At 42.6% G+C, this 16,728-nt stretch overlaps 1 protein-coding gene across 11 annotated transcripts in view; it reads left to right on the top strand.

The window, feature by feature from the left end:
* Window positions 1-356: 356 nt before the first annotated feature.
* NEO1 (neogenin 1) overlaps window positions 357-16,728 on the top strand; it is a 156,906-nt gene continuing 140,534 nt past the window's right edge. For 8 of the 11 annotated variants that reach the window (XM_060259777.1, XM_060259779.1, XM_060259780.1 and 5 more), the window contains exon 1: window positions 359-544. In XM_060259777.1, coding sequence (XP_060115760.1) covers window positions 394-544 — 151 coding nt within the window. In that variant the 5' untranslated portion in view covers window positions 359-393. Of the gene's footprint in view, window positions 545-16,728 lie in introns of all 11 variants that reach the window. The other 3 variants (XM_060259786.1, XM_060259787.1, XM_060259778.1) reach the window with 2 other exon arrangements.

The following is a 16,728-nucleotide window of genomic DNA, read 5'->3' on the forward strand; positions in this document are numbered from 1 at the left end:
CCTACGCGGAGGGGGCCGAGAAGGAGTAGGATGGTTGACTGAGGGAGGGAGGAGTGTGGCGCGCGGGTGTGTGCGCGCGCAGCGGCGTCGTCGGCTGCTTGCTTCTCTCTCTTCTCCTCAGTGTGTGTTTCTGAGGCGAAGAAGAAGGCGCTCTTATCCTCCCCCTCGGCCGTATTTTCTTTCTTTCCGAGAGGGGAACCGGCCCGCGATGGAGTTAAAACCAACCCAATAAGAATTATTATTATTATTATTATTATTTTTTGAGACCTCCCTCTCCCTTTCCCCCTCCTTCTGTCTCGGTTTTCCATTCTCGGGGGAAAGCGACGTCGAGGACCCGGGCGGCGAGGGAGCCCAAGAGTCCATTACGGGGACCTGAGGAGCCGCCGCCGAGCCATGGCGGCGCCCGGAGGAGCCTGGCGGCGGCGGCTTCTGGGCTCCCTCCTCTGGGTCGCCTTGCTTTGCGGCCAGACCCCCGCTGCCCCTGCCGCCGCCGCCCGGAGCGGCTCGTCGCCTTCGCAGCAACAGAGTCCCCCGCCCGCCGCAGGTGAGAGGCCGTTGGGGGGCAAGGAGGGGGGGGGGCTCCGCACCCCTCGAGGGGGAAGGGGGGAGAGCGGCGCGCGCCTCTTTTTTTGGGGGGGGGAGTCCCTCCTTTAAAGGGACCTGGTTGCAGCACGCGGAAAGAAGGGGGCTCGCTGCGGCCAAGGCTGCGCGTTTCGCGAAGGGGAAAAGGGGGCGGCGGGTCTGTGGATTTTCTCCTCCTCCTCCTCCTCCCGGCTGCAACTGCGGAATCAGACACGAGTCCCGCCGGCGTTTGTGTGTGTGTGCGCGTGGATGTGTTTGCGTGTGCTCGGGTGCAAAATCACGCCAGGCGCATGCAAACGCGCAACACCTTGGGGGGGGGGGTTATTTCCTCTTTTCCTTGGACAGGAGCCTCTTGCTGCTTTGCGCATCCTGGCTATTGATCTCCCCCACCCCACCCCCGACTTTTTGCAAGGAGGTTGGGGGAGTGCCCCCTTTTGGGGGGGGGGAGGTTTTCTCCTCTTGCTTAATAGGGGATGGTTTGAATAAACAAGAGGCTTAATAGGGGATGCATGACATTTGGGAGTCCACCTCCTTTTAGGTGCACGTGTAGCTCTTTTGGTGGACAGGGATACACTCTGCTTATTAGGATATGGAATGCGTGACATTTCGGGGATCCCCTCCTTTTAGGTGAATGCGTGGTTCTGGGGCAGAGGGGGACAGGGATTCAATCCTTTTGCTTATTGCGTGGCATTTGGAGGTCCCCCTCCTTTTTGTGGCTCTTGGGGGGACAGGGGTTCACTCCTCTTGCTTAGAAGGCATGCAAGGCATTTGGGGGATTCCTTCTTTTTAGGTGTATGTATGGCTGTTTTGGGAACAGGGGTTCATTCCTCTTAGAACAATGCAAGGGATTTTTGTAGGGGGTCCCCTTCTTTTAGGTGAATGTGTAGCTCTTTGGGGGGGGGCAGGGATTTGCTCCTGCTTGGAAGGCAATGCAAGGCATTTTTGTAGAAGGGGTCCCCTCCTTTTAGGGGAATGTGTGGATCTTTTGTGGAGCCCAGGGTTCACTCATGCTTAGAAGGGATTGCATGGCATTTGAGGGGGTTCCCTCCTTTTAGGTGAATAGGTGGCTCTTTTTGTCATCTAGACTATTGGGGGGCATGTGGATGGATGAGAAAAGGGGGATAAGAGGTTTTGAGAAGACCCCCGCCCCAGAAGAATTCAAAATGAGGGATCTGTCTTGGCCTTTTAAATGCACGTTATTTCCCCTTTGCATCGCAAAGGTCTGTTCCATTTGTAAGAGTCTACCCCAAACTGGACACATTTTGAGTACCAGCAGAGGCCACTATGCACCTCCACAGGTCCATAGATGGTGGCTTGGTGCTGCTTCCCCTGCTGCTGAAGGAGCCACCTGCAACTCCATTCACTCATTCAGTATTCATCAGTGGATACTTCACCGAGACCCCTCCTTTTTTTTCTGCAGCAGTTGAATTTGGAAGTGGGGAAGGGGGGAACTGTTAAGTGATGGAGAAGCCATCAAAATGGGTCCTGGGTGCTCTTAAGAAGAACACAGTTGTTTTTTTGGAAAACTACTAGCCCTCTGCCTGCATCCCTTTCGATACTGGAAGCACATGGGGGATGTAATTCTATAAATGTTCTGTTCACTGCTGTAGTTCCATTGAATTTACACGGGTGTACACTGAATGTTTGCATCCTATTGGCATCATTGGGGCTTGTGTGTTCTTTGGGTTTTGCCTGTAGACAGTTAGTGAGCTGGCTACAGACGGGACTGTCGCTTATGCTATCATGTGTAAGGCAAATGAGCAGCCTGGTAACATGTCACAGCCTTGCGTTAAGCATCGCTGTAGTGTGAGTCTTGGGGCTTGCATTAGGGAAGGCTGATGTTAACATATATAAAATGAGAGAAAATGATGAACCAGTTGAAATATTTGTCACTGTTGTTCCGGAAATATTATTTTGCAAAGATATCTTTGATTTAAGCTCTTACTACCTAGTATTAGCACGCATAGTAAGGAAAATGAAGCTGTTACCACATTTGATAACGTGTTTTGTATTCTTTTGAATTTTTTTTCTTTTTCAGTCATTACGTTTGTAGGTATACACATGTCTGGAAATGTTCCTGTGCAGCTTAGCAGTATATACCTGGTCAAAGTTAACTTTAGTTCCCTTCGCTAAGCCATCTTGTCTGAAGAAGTCTGTGATTATACAGGTGCTGAGATGGGTCTTGCAAATTGCAAAGGCTACCCTGATACACTTTCAGTATAAATAAATAACATGTTTGTTTTGCTTTAGATAAATATATTGGATGTTTAGAATTCATTGAATTGGTGACGATACCGAAAAAGCCTTGTTTTGTAAAAGTAGCTTGTGCAGGATGATGTACCATTTTCTATTAAAAATAATTATCTTGTATCACAACATTAGCTTTATTTTAAAGTCTTTCCAGTTTAACCTGCTAATGGAAGCCTGTTTGAGAGATGTTCTGGGAAAAGAAATGTGGGTGTAGCTATAGTAATACAAATTAGAAGCAGATATTGGTTTGTTAGTAGTCTAGTGAGAATAAGAGTTTGGTGAGTTTTGCTTACAGTAGATTGTGGTCATAAGTACTAGTGAGGTAAGCTGCATTTTATAGTCATACATAGGTATTTCTGGCTGCGCTGGGAAGCTGCCTCTTCTCTAAATCCAAGCACAGTTCCAATGTGTGAAGAGGTAGTGAAACTCCCACAGCGTGCGAGTGGCTTGGCTTGTTTTGAGCTGGAATGCTGGCATCTAATAAGAGGCAGAATTTATGTCCCAAGATTTGACTGCTGTTCGTCAAGTATCCCAGTTTTCAGACTTTCTCAGTAATCAGCATATCTTAAGAGTGTGTGTACCACAATTCTGCTTTCTTGGTGTCCAGAAAGTACCTTAGCATAACCTCCATACTAGAGCACTGTGAGAAGCTAAAGGTCCTGTGAACCCCAAAGCATCCACGTGGAGGAGACTGCAGCTGGGTTTTTGTGTGAGTCGGTGCTTGGGAGAAACCTCCTTCCAATTAGCCTTCTCTGGAGGAGGGTAATTGTTTTGTCTTTATACTGGGAGTGATTGAATTAGTGAATTGCGTCCAGTGCCATATACATATAGCAGAATTATCCACACTGAGTCCCTGGATGAATTGCTGCTCTGGGTTTGATTCCTTCCTGGAGGCATAACTAGATGAGTGGTTCATATAGGAATACCGTGGGGATCTCCTGTGAGGGTGGGTGGTGGTTATTCTTGTTCCTGTCATACTCAGTTTCTTAACCCTATCAGTAGCCCACTGCCAACCCATCCAGATTAGTTCTGTCTTAATCATTAAGCGTCTGTGTGATTAGGCTGTGAATATATCCCCACAGTGGCCAGTGGGGATACTAGAGAGAGAAAATGAGCATGGAAGATTGTCCAGCAGTAAATAGTCACTTTGACTGGGACTTCTAAGCTCAACATTTCCAACCATTACATGAGAGGCTACAAGCAGGCAAGAAAGCTGACCTGGTGCAACTTGGGTGCATCGAGGCACTCAGTGTGTGTCATTGGGCCTCCAGTGCTTCTTGATTAATTCATAAGGTATATATTTGAAACACTTTTTTTGTTGTTGGTAAAAACATGTTCTGACACACAATATTCTTTTATGGTTTTATTAGGCCTTTCTCCAATAAGATACTCCTTTAGTTAAGCAGTGATAACCCTTTCTTTAAACAGATTTTCCTAAATAGTGGGACTATAAACACTATACAACAATGGGTGTCTTAAGGAGGTTTCTTAAATTTCATATGACTTCATACAAAAATGATGATGGACTGAAACACTTTTTAGTCATTACGGTGTTACATTAAAATTGTGTTTTAAAGTAAATCCTGTCAATTGCTCATTTTTTGGCTTTTACTTAAAATGTTCAGAAGAATTGCCAGATTGAGGGCTTGTAGTGCAGACCAAAATGAACAAACAAATAAGAGACAGTGTGGTGGGAGAGCTAATTTTAACTCGACTCTTACCATAAAGTTACATACAGTTAACTCCCATTTAAGCCAATTGACTTCAGTGGGGTTAGACTAGGGTTGCGAGCTCCATGTTGGGAAACACCTTCAGATTTTGTGGGTGTAGTCTGAGGAGGGCAGGATTTGGGGAGCAGAGGGACTTCAGTGGGGTATAATGCAATACAGTCCACCTTCCCAAGTGACCGTTTTCTTCAGGTGAACTGATCTGCTGCCTGGAGATCAGTTGTAATCCCAGGAGATTGCAGCCACCATCTGGAGGTTGGCAACCCTAGGTTAGACTGGAGTTAATCTGCATAGGATTGCACTGTTCTATAGACAAATAGGTAATTACTTTTTATCTATAGTGTCTGTAAGGTTAAACTGGGTACTTTCCAGGTTCACTGTTTATATTAAAAGCACTGATTTGGGGGTGAGGTGGAGAACCCTTCTGGAGAAGTCCTTAATCCTCATTTCCAGCTGTTGGCTATTATCATTCATTCTCCATTTTACTTCTCCCTCTTTTCATGGTTCCTCCCACTGCTTCTTTGGCCATTTTTCTTCATTTCTCTATGGTTATTCCTAGATAATCATGGGCCTGGCTCTAGATGTGGTGATAGATTTAGCCAAACCCATTACAGTGGTTATATGAGTGATGCAAAGGACCCCTCTAAGAAGTAGAGTTTTTTCAGCTCTTTTGCAGTGGTTGCCAAAAACTGAAAGGAAGCTTCCATTTCAATTCAGATTAAGTTTTCTGGAAAACTGCCTCTGCACCCATGTTTCTGCTTGGCACTTTTGTCTGGTAGTGTAGGGAGCAAATTCCTATCTTCAGAGAATTTTGACTGCTCTTGATGGGCTATTAGAATTTATTGCACATTCACATATTCATCAAAAACTCGAGTATTTCATTGCACTTCATAGGAATTTTATGCAGATGTTTATACTGGCTAAAACGAGCCCATTCGTGGGATAGGGCAGCATAGAAATCAGCAAAAATAAAATAATAAATAATAATAAAGTAATAAATCCTTTCAGTGATCCTACGGCAAGTATTTACAGAGCCATTCCAGCCAGGGCAGGGGAAACCCCAACCTGAGGGAGTATCTCCATGAGGACATACTGATTCTTGAAGCCAGTAAAGAGCGGTTTGGCTATAAGGACTGCATGTAAGTGGTCACTAGCAATGAAGCTGAGTCTCTTCCCTCTGTCTGTGAAGTTGAAAAATGGGGTAGAGTTGGAGGTAGATTACTTTAATTCTGCAGAAGACACAAGAGTAAGAGAGAAACCCTATGAGCAAGAACTAGAAAGCCCTATGCTAAGCCTTTATGTGGACTCCAGAACGGGACCAAGGAAGGCATGCCCTCAGACGAAGTCTGGTGTGGCCTCTGTTCTATCAGGTACTGTTTTTGATTGTAGTCCTTGGGATGCTGTTGGAATTGATGAGAAACTTTGATCCAGTGACTTAACCAAAGGGCCATACAATGCTCTTGTGGTAGTGAGAAGTGATAATTCCAGAGGTTTGGGTGCATTTCGTCTGTGGTAGCAAAATAAAACAGAAGTCTGCCTCAGCCCCTCTCTCCTGCGTATATTCATTATAAATGTATACAAAATGGTTTTTGTCTTATTTGTATCTGAAGAAGTGACCTCTGGCTCATGAAAGCTCATGCTAGATTCAGTGTTGTTAGTCTGCGCTTTATAATGGAACGTGAGCCTTCATTTCCAGATCTGACTGAAACTGGTTCCCGATAATCTATTGGAATTGTATTTATTTGCCTTACAAATAAGGGTGCTACAGAAGGTAGTTGGCAGCAGCCATGTGACTTAATTTTAAATGCAGATTCTGGTTATTAGTCTTTCCATTGCAGTTGGAATGTTTATTTGGACTTTTGAATAATACAGTTGTGTACTGTCTTTTGTCTTGTAAAGTATATTCAGCTAAAAGGCATATGTATTAATAAAATGTACTAGTGTTACTAATTGGGCTTTGTTTTGCTTCCAGATATTGGACTGGTGACTTATGTGTTGTATATGTGCATATACGCCTCTCAATAAACCAGTCAGGCCTGAAATGTCAGAATTAGTATGTGGCCTATTCAAAGCAAATAATGCCATTTAAATGAAATGGAATTTGTAGACTTTGCACTATGAAACTTTATGCAACTCAAAGATCTAATTCACTTATTAGTGTTTGCTTTAACAAATTGCCTTTAGGGGGCATAGGCAATTTTTACTCAGTGTGCATCGTGATGTGGGGTTTTTCTCTCAAGGTTCTTACGGAGAAGTAAATATAGCCGCACATAAGTATGTAGCAAAGAAATCTTATGTGTAAAGCAAGGGCGTAATTTTTTAAAGACAGTGATACAAAACCTTTGTGACTTACATTTGCACTTACTGAATTAGTTTGACAACTCGATAATTGGAAGTTGAATCAGAGGAGGATATTGTAGAATATTTGGGTAGTCTCCTATCCACAATCCCTTGAGGCATGAAATAGACTGGTCTTTCAGTCTCTGTTTCGGGAGGATGTACCACCCATCTTCAGTGTGTCTTCGTGCCTCTTCTGTGAATTAATCGAAGCAGGTTGCTTTGGTGTTTTGCAGCAGTTAATGGATAAAGGAGACCAAAGAATAATATAATCATGTATTAAGTTTTGGTAGAATCCCACACCCCTCTCAACTGATGAAATAGCCAAGGAAATCTGAACCAGTTTCATGGATTAGATTAGTGTGGCTGTGGCTCAGAGGTAGAGCATCTGCTTGGTATGCAGAAGGTCCCAGGTTGAAATCCAAGCATCTCTAGTTAAAAAAGATCAGGTAGCAGGTGATGTACAAGACCTCTGCCATAGACTCTGGAGAGCTGCTACCATCTATGTAGATCAGAGGTGGCCAGACTGTGCCTCGGGAGTCACATGTGGCTCTTCCATACATATTGTGTGGTTCTTGAAGCCCCCACCACCCTATCAGCTGGCTTGGAGATGGTGTTTCTCTCTTTAAATCACTTCTTCAAGCCAAGTTAGCTGGCAGCTTGGAGAATGCATTTAAAGTTAAAGTTGCTTTCTTTCTACCTCTCTTCCCCTGATCTCCTCCCTCCCTCCCATGTTTGTTCATGTCTTGTGGCTCTCAGACATCTGACGTATATTTTATGTGGCTGTTGCATTAAGTAAGTTTGGCCACCCCTGGTGTAGATAATACTGGCCTTGATGGACTAATGGTCTAATTCAGTATATAAAGCAGCTTCATGTGCTCAGTATTTACTTCTCAGATCATCACTATCTTTAGTCATATTACCACACAAGAGCCGGAAGTTTGGTCATCTGACATTATGGGAAAAAAGCTTTGAGCCTTGTAGACTGTCCTCTGTGTAACTTATGGAGAAGAGGTTGTTTTTCCCCCTCCAAATTACTGCCCTGTTCTTGAGCTATTAATTTAGCTTTCAGATCTTTCCCCAACATAACAGACAAGCATCCTTTGAAATACTAATAATTAGTATTAACTAATTTGCAATGTACACACATTTGTCGTCGTCTCTTTTTGAAGCCATTAATCAAACTTCAGGCACACAGAGGTTTCTACATCTTTTCCATTAAATGAGATCCTGTAGTCTGGTCTTCATATACTCGGTGTTTATAACTGAAATGAATTTGACTGGATCTTGTTATGCCGTGAGACTACAGGCACACCATCTACATCATACACATTCCAGACAGCAGTAAGATAAGGATAGTTGCAGTTACTGGAGTGGACATAGTTCCCCCTTGCTCCACAGCTGGAGTAGATATTGAAATTTTTAGGACTGCCTGTTATTTCATCATGATTTAAGCAGTTGTGGTGACATTGTCTTGCTGGTGGCTATTTAATCACCCTGGGAAAAACACTATCTGGAGAGGTCCTTGTTCTGAAAAAGTCTAAATGGTATTACTCCAGAAGAATTTAATAGGACCACTACCTTAACAAGATTGGCAGATTTTATTGTTTTAAGAGATCCCTGTGGAAAACTTTTTCTTTTTCTATGGGCACCAGTAAACCTGCAACTGTGTGAAATAACACCCTTTCTGTTCTGAGAATCTGGAATAAGAGACATCGTTTAACATAAAGGCCTTCTGGAAACTTTAGGTTTTGAATGACCCTTGCTTTTAAATGTTTTGAGAAATCACACTGGTATTTTTTTCCTGGCTTGCTTTCAAATAAGTAAGTTGAGCTCACAGCCATAGTGAATTTCAGTGGTGTTGTCTGTTTGAATTTCTGTTCCTGAGATCATATCAAATCTGTCGGAGGTAGGTTTCTGCAGTAGTTATTTTCCCTGGGAACAGCTATCTGGTGTACCTATATGAAGTTACTGTATAGGGCATCATTTCTAGATTTTGTTGCTGGAGGAAACATCCTGAGGAATACTGGCCCAGAACCTGTTGCTGCATGAACTGTCAGTCCAGGCAAGTCACTCATAACTATTTTGGTGCCTCAGCTTTCAGGCTTACTAAAGCCCTCTCATTTAGCACATCTGCTTAAGAGGAAGGGCTCACTTAACTGTGGGATTGAATTGAGCTCCATTCATCAGGTTGTTCAGATGTCATGATGTCAGGACCTAATCCAGTTTTACACACATAGGGAAGCAGCACATCTATTGATCTCCCAAAGCCTGTTTTTCACATCGTGATCTCCACATTTCTCTGTGTACAAACATGGGCTGGATCACTCCCATCACTTGTATTTTAATAATATCCATGACATCACAACCCAGAATTGTGAGCTGATGGTCAGGGTGCCATGTGGCGATAGGGGACAGCCCAAGTGCACTTGGCCTTGAAGCTTGGTTGATCCTAGTTCAGCCACCAGTTTTCATCCTAACCTACTTTATAGGGTGATGGTGTGGATAAAACAGATGATGGGAGAACCATGTATGCTGAAGGAAGGGTTGGATGAAAATGTGGGTTCCTTGGAGGGAGGACCCAGTGAAGTTGATGGCCAATAGATTCAGAATGGACAAAAGGAAATATTTTTTACTCAGAGTGTGATTGAAATGTGGAAATCACTGCCAGAGGATGTCATAATGGTCATAGACATAGTGTGGCTTTAAAAGGGAATTGGACTGATTTGTGGAGGAGAGGTAACCTCCACATTCAGAGGCAGTAACTCTCTGAATCCCAATGCTAAGGGATAACACCAGTTGACGGCCTTTGCCTCTATGCCCTGTTATTCGACCTCCAGAATAACCGCTTGACACAGGATAAGACAGAATGCTGGACTTGATGGACCAGTCTGATCCAACAGGACTCTCCTTATGTTCTCTTCATCTTCAGTTTAAAAGGAACTGAAGGTAGAAGAACACAGGGCGCTCATTTATGCTGCTGATAATGCGATGAACATCCTTCTTTGTTATTTACCAAGTTTTCATTGTATTGGCAGGACCATTGTGTGTCAGTGTAATAAAATAAGCACTGGATCAGTCTGGCTGTCATTGGGTTATGCTCTGTCAAATTTGACAGTGTTGAAAATTGTTTTTTTTTTTAACTTCAGCTGTCTTTCTGCTTGCTGTGTAAGAGAAAATTAAATCATTAAGTATCTTAAGATTCAAATTGCCACATAATCACTTCAGCCTCTTTAAAGTGGTGCATTAACACACTCCTATTTTACAAGTGCTAGTTATACAATTTATAGAGGGGGAAATGAACACAATTCTTTATAAAGGTGCATTTACAAGAATATACAAACTTACAGTAATATTTTATAAAACCTTCTTGTAGCATGCTTGAAGTTTAGATTTCATCTTTTATGTAAGAATGCTGCATAGGATTACTAAACTCATGATACAAAAAACCCACATCCTTTTTAGTTTGCCAACTCTAAGCAATTCTGGACTTCCAGAGACCCGCCCCCCCCCCAGGCAGCACAAATGTGGGAAAATGTTGCAATCTGACTCTCCATGCATGTTAAAAACAAAACCTTTCAGGACCAACGAGATCATCAGCCCTATCACTGTTTTGGTAGTTCAGTAAATGGCTTTAAATAGGTACATTTGTGTTTGAGGTTTTAGATGGCAATTCCACCTCTGACATCTGTGCACTGATATTTATCTTTTGCTCAAACCTGTGAACAGAAGTGTATTGTCGTGGCTTCTGTGCAGTCCCACATGAGACTACATGATTGCAGGTCAGCTGCAGAGAAGAACTTCCAACCTTTTCTGGAGTGCTCCCCCTCCTCCCTGTCTATAGAGGTCCCTTTTCCTGCCCAAGGAGTCATGTGACAGAGGTGGGATGAGCACTTCTTCCCTCAGTTCTGTTCTTGCTACTGTGAGGAGAGGGTGTGCTTCTAAGCTGCTGCTTCATGAGCCCTCAGGAATAAAACCAACAAGATTCTTCCATGGATAACAGTGAAGAGTTTCATCTGTAAATTAGTAAGATGGCTCTATTTAAGAAGGGCGGGGAGTGTGAAGTGAAAATGGCCCCAAATCATGATCATTCCTCATGCCTCCTATGTCTGGCCACAATACAGCCACATATCCAGCTTGTAGATGCCTTACTCCTAAAGCATTTGAGCGGGAGTGACAAGATTTAAAGCTGTTCTTTTGGGAAAAGCTCTGGGTGCCCTGGATTCCTATGGGGAAAAACTGGCCCAAACAGATAACAAACACTAACTTTGCCACTGACACCCTCATTAGAGCTGCAAACTAAAGTCTCTGTCTTGAGATTGGTGCTGTCTCTAAAAAGAAAGCTAAACACTCATATCGCAGTCCAACCTGATTGCTACTGCATCAGTGCTTTTCAAGCTCTCCTTGGAATGTACTATCTCCATCCCCACGAAACCATAGCTCATGCACTCAAGGTTATCAGCCCTCCCTGACCTGGACAATTGGCCTCTCCTCAGAACTGAGCATCAGCGATCTTCAAAGTCCCTCTGGTGCCACAGTTTGCTGTGATGTTGACTCATTTTCATGTCCGAAGACTTCCTTGCCATCAAGAAAGGTATTAGTCCCCACCTCTTTTATATGCTTTCTCTATTGATTTATTCCATAGGGTAAATTCCTGAGATAAAGACAGTCTGGTCATCATGAATCCTTCTAGCCCCTTTCTGGCCCAGTAGAATGTGGTTCCTAACACTATGGAAGCTGGTTAGAGGGTGACACATGACATGCCCACAGAGGAACATTTCCTCTGCATAAATCCTGTTTGCCATTGTACCTGACCACTTGACTGATTCTGCAGTAGAGGGGTTTTTGCATAAGGTTGAATAGGCTATAACTAATTGCCTCTTGCAAACCCACAGTGAGAAGGCCTTAGTTAACTCAATGCACAGCAGCCAAGAAGGTCTGAGCGCCTGCTCCGGCTGCAACGCCATTGAGGATGTTCTCCGCAGCTGAGAACGAAACGTCTGGAAGGAAAACTTTCTCCAGTAGAACTCGGCACTTGATCCCGAAAGACTCTACAAAGCCTTAGTTATAAATGGAAAAAGTTTGTTTACTGAAGTGATGAGCACGGCCTTGATCCACAATTGTGTAGCTTGAGCAAAACCTTTGATTACCTGTTGAAACTGCAAGAAAGGGGTCTGGCTACCTCATTTATAAAAGTTCACCTAATCACCATTGATGCATTTCATGTCCCAGTTAATAGACAGTCAGTCTTCTCTTTTCCCAAAGTCTGAAAAGTTTCTAAAAGGTTTATTTAATATGTTCCCACTTGCTGTATTCCTGGTTCCTCAACTGAGTTTTCTCTTGTTCTTTCAAAATTGATGTATAAACCCTGTGAACCATGCTGACTTGTGTTTTGTCTCTTATAAAACTGCCTTTTTGGTAGCTATTGCCCTCACCAGAAGGGTACTGCGTCCTCCTTTTATTAAATTCCACCCAGACAAGGTGGTACTCAGACATAGTGTAGAGTATCACAATTCCACCTCAATCAAGACATCACCCTCCCAGTATTCTTTCCATCCCGACATCATCGTCAGAACAAACACTATGTATATTAGACGTACAAAGAGCATTCCTTTTTATTTAAAAAGGACACAAGAATTCAGGAAGGATAGAAACTTGTTCATATGTTTCAAAAGGTCAAATAAAGGGACAGCTGAATCAGTGCAGTCACTCTCCCGCTGGGTGGTCTCTGCAATCCAAACAGCTTACAGCAAAGCTAAGGTCTCTTGCCCTGTGTCTGAAAGCTCACTCAGTGAGGGCTCAGGCATCTTCAGCAGCATTCCATGCCAGGCTTGTGCTGGAGAACATCTGCAAAGCAGCAACTTGGACAACCGCATCTACATTCATCAAGCATTGCTTAATGGATGTGGACTCCAAAAGTGAAGCTGCTATGGGAAAAGCTGTGCTACAAGCAGTTTTCTGTTGATAGTTCACATTCTTCTCCTAGAGTAGGTGAGCTTGCTGTTCTCCTATATGAGAGTGCACAGAAGCCACGACAATGAAAACAGGGTTGCACTTACCTGTAACTGTTGTTCATTGAGTGGCCTTCTGTACAGGCACACATCCCCTCCCTCCTTTCCCTGTTGTGGGCTGCCAAATATGCATGGGCCTTCTCTGGCCATGAATGGAAATGGGGGAAGGAGTGCTCGCTCTGCCTCTGTCACGTGACCTTTTGGGTGGGAAAAGGGAAAAATGGGAGGGGGAGCACTCCAGAGCCTAGAAAATTCTTCAGAAAAGCTTGGAAACTCTTCTCTGTGGCTGGCCTGCAATCATGCAGTCCCTACACAGAAGGCCACTCAACCACTAGCTTGTCATCCACACAGCACTCTTATTTGGCACACTCACACACTGTGTTAAGGATTTCATAAATCTTATTAAATGGTTGCCACTGTAGACTTTAAAGTTACCTGCAGAGATTGATTTGAAACTTGCAGTACATTGATAGGGTCTCAAAAATAAGGTTTACTTTGGGGAAAGTGTAGATGACTGGGGAAGGCAATGGCAAACCACCCCGTAAAAAGTCTGCTGTGAAAGCAACGTCACCCCAGAGTCGAAAATGACTGGTGCTTACACAGGGTGCTTTACCTTTTTAAGCTTTCATATGCTCTTAAGCAGATCTGATGAAGTCTGCTTAAGAGCATATGAAAGCTTACATTCTGAATAAAACTTAGTTGGTCTTAAAGGTGCACTTGTCTACTGCTTTGTTCTATTGTTTTACTCCTGTTGCTGATTCCCCCCCAGCTGAGGAATGCTTGAGGCCCTCAGTAGGGAGCTGGTGAATGGTTTGTATTCCCTGGCCATAGGGGCTTTGTGCAAATCCCATGTCTGAATGGAAGGTACTACAGCTAAGCAAATTCTCACCCCCCCCCAAAAAAAAAAGAAAGAAAAGAAAGAAAAAGGATGAGCAGGGCATGCTTTATGGTATGCTGTGAAATTCTAGCATATTTGAAACTGTAATCATAGCCTCTTCATTTGGTAAATGTATATCCATCATATTTCTATTCTGCCCTTTCTTAAAGGAGATGTGGTATCCCTGAGCACCACCATATCTTAACTAACAAATTGGGTTGAAGTGGTTCTCTTGATCCTTTGTTCTAATGCACACCTGAGATTTTGGTTAACAATATCCCTTATAGGTTCATGTGAACACTTTTAGACCTTTTTTTGTCCAATTCAGCTTAATTCTTTCAGATTTGTTATCAGAAGCCCCTATTGGTGCTTTTCAGGTTCTTTCAGTATTTTGTTGAGACATTCACAAAACCAGCTCTACTTATCTAATCTGAATTGTCCCGAAGTCGTGGTTTTGATATGTAGTTGAGTTAATGCTGTTATTCTTCTGACAATGTCTTGGAGGCCTCCATGCATCTGAGAACTGCAGTCTGTCCTGTGTTACAGTTGTAACACTGTATTACATCATGTGCTCCGTTTGAGGAAAGAATTCTGTGAAATAATTTCTGGGGATGAACCCCTCCCACCCTCAGCAGTCGAAACACATGAAGATTTAAAATTGCCCTTGGGGTAATTGTTCAAAATGCTAAAACAGGTGGCTGTTCTTGGGAGAAAACCTATATGTGGTTCTTTTAGTAAGTTTGATCATATTATGTTCTTCACCTTTTGAAAGGGTAAAATGTTATGGCCCTGACCTAGGTTGCATAGACTACACCAATCTTGTCAGAGCTTGGAAGCTCTGGGTTATTTTTATTTGGGAAACCACCAAGGAAGTCCAGGGTCACTATGTAGAGGCAGACAATGACAAAGCACTTGAAAACCCTATGAGGCTGCAGCTTGACAACAGTTTCCATCATCACCAAAAAGCTGTGGCTTATTGTGGCATATTGCATCATTTTTGTAGGCACCTATTTATTCATCAGATGTGTGAAATGAATATTGCCTACAAGAGTTAGATGGACAGTGTTGAGAAGGCACTACCAGTGAGTGAAACCAGCCACCTGATAAGCTGTTGGGCTGATTTTTAGACAGCTTCAGTGTAGCACTGCAAACAAGGAAAACCTTTCTTCACTAAAACCAGATCTGAGGTGTGATCTTTGGGTGCCAGTGTAGTACCTTTTGTACAAATGTGCTTTGTGGAATCCACCTTGAAAATAGTGGTACATGATATAAATGGGTGATTCTCAACTTTTGTCTGATGTTTGATGCATTTTTTGTGCCCTAACATGTCATTTGAGAGGATTTGATATGTACAGTAGCAGTAAACTGAAACTACACTTTCATGAATATTACTTTAAAACCAGATCTGAGGTGTGATCTTTGGGTGCCAGTGTAGTACCTTTTGTACAAATGTGCTTTGTGGAATCCACCTTGAAAATAGTGGTACATGATATAAATGGGTGATTCTCAACTTTTGTCTGATGTTTGATGCATTTTTTGTGCCCTAACATGTCATTTGAGAGGATTTGATATGTACAGTAGCAGTAAACTGAAACTACACTTTCATGAATATTACTTCTGTTAACATCAGGCCTTGACAGATTTTCTTTGGCTTGATGAGCTACCCCGAAAATTTAGGAGCCGGACTTATTTTTCAGCCTTCAGGCTTTTTTATTTTCATGGCCATACTTTCTAAGTATTGCTGTCACAAAATCTAATCCTAAACTCTTCAGTTACTTGTCATTTTTAAAGGTACAACAAAAGTGTTGTAGTGCATAAATACATTATGGGAGGTGACTTTGGTTGCCACCACAGTAAATTGTCTCTCACCAAAATAAGCTTCATACTTCTACTGAGAATCACCAAAAGGCATTTACAATAAATGAATGCTGAAAATACTAGGCACCACAATGAAATTTCTAAGTGCCAAGCCTGGAATTTATCAAGCCCTGATGTAAAGCAATTAAAACTGGTAGGGGAGCTTGAGTACGCTTTCTCAGATCCTGCAAATAAACAATTGGACTGTGGCAGAAGGCCAGATTTTTGGCTATATTAGTAGAGGCAGTAAATTCCTGTGCACACCCGCATATGAAAAACAAGCTGTTTATCGGTTTCAGATCACCTTACTAAAAGTTGGGGCATAAATGAATGGAAAACCAAACCCAGTTTTTGAATGTTTATAAAATTATTTTTAAAATCCAGAGAGAATTTGATATTACATAATATAATATCTAATCAATTTATTTCTTCTAGGTTTTAAAAAAAATGTATTTAACAATTCCAAAATAAAATAGTTTTCACAACCCTTGAGCTGTAAGTTGACCTCTTTCTGGCTCTGGTCCCAGTTTAAAGAATGTGTCACTTCTCTGTGCCAAACTTTCAAAACAGGTATTACTTTACACTTTAATTAACTGCATACATCTTGAAAAGGAAATAAACTAGTGGGCTTTTTCCACTATGGGCACATAAAGCCTTGCTTCACAGAAGAGAGCACTTAAGTAGGAACAAGGAAGCTTGTGTGAAGTGAACTAGGATTGTATACTTTAGCAGGGGGGGGGAAGTCTGGTCTTAGTGTGTAGCTCTTGGCAGTTTCAAACAAAACAGCCCAGTGTTCTCTTCGTTGGGGGGGCGCAGGATTACTGAAAACAGCCTTCTAAAAATCCATTGAATGAAATGTCTGCAAAAATGTCATTCTTTGAAAACTGACTTTCTTTTGTTGGTGAACTTTTTTTTTTCCTTAATAGACCTTCAGGCAGTCTCTTAATTTCTAATTGTGTTCTTTTAGGTTAGGGCTATAGAAACAAGAACAACTTTAAATGCAGGTATGGGAAGGCTTGTTTTGTATGTGTTTTTAAGTGGATTGCAGCCATCTTTGGTCTCTTGTACCATCCTGCTGAACCATAAT

This window comes from Heteronotia binoei, chromosome 19 (genome assembly GCF_032191835.1).
Source record: "Heteronotia binoei isolate CCM8104 ecotype False Entrance Well chromosome 19, APGP_CSIRO_Hbin_v1, whole genome shotgun sequence".
NCBI lineage: Eukaryota > Metazoa > Chordata > Lepidosauria > Squamata > Gekkonidae > Heteronotia > Heteronotia binoei.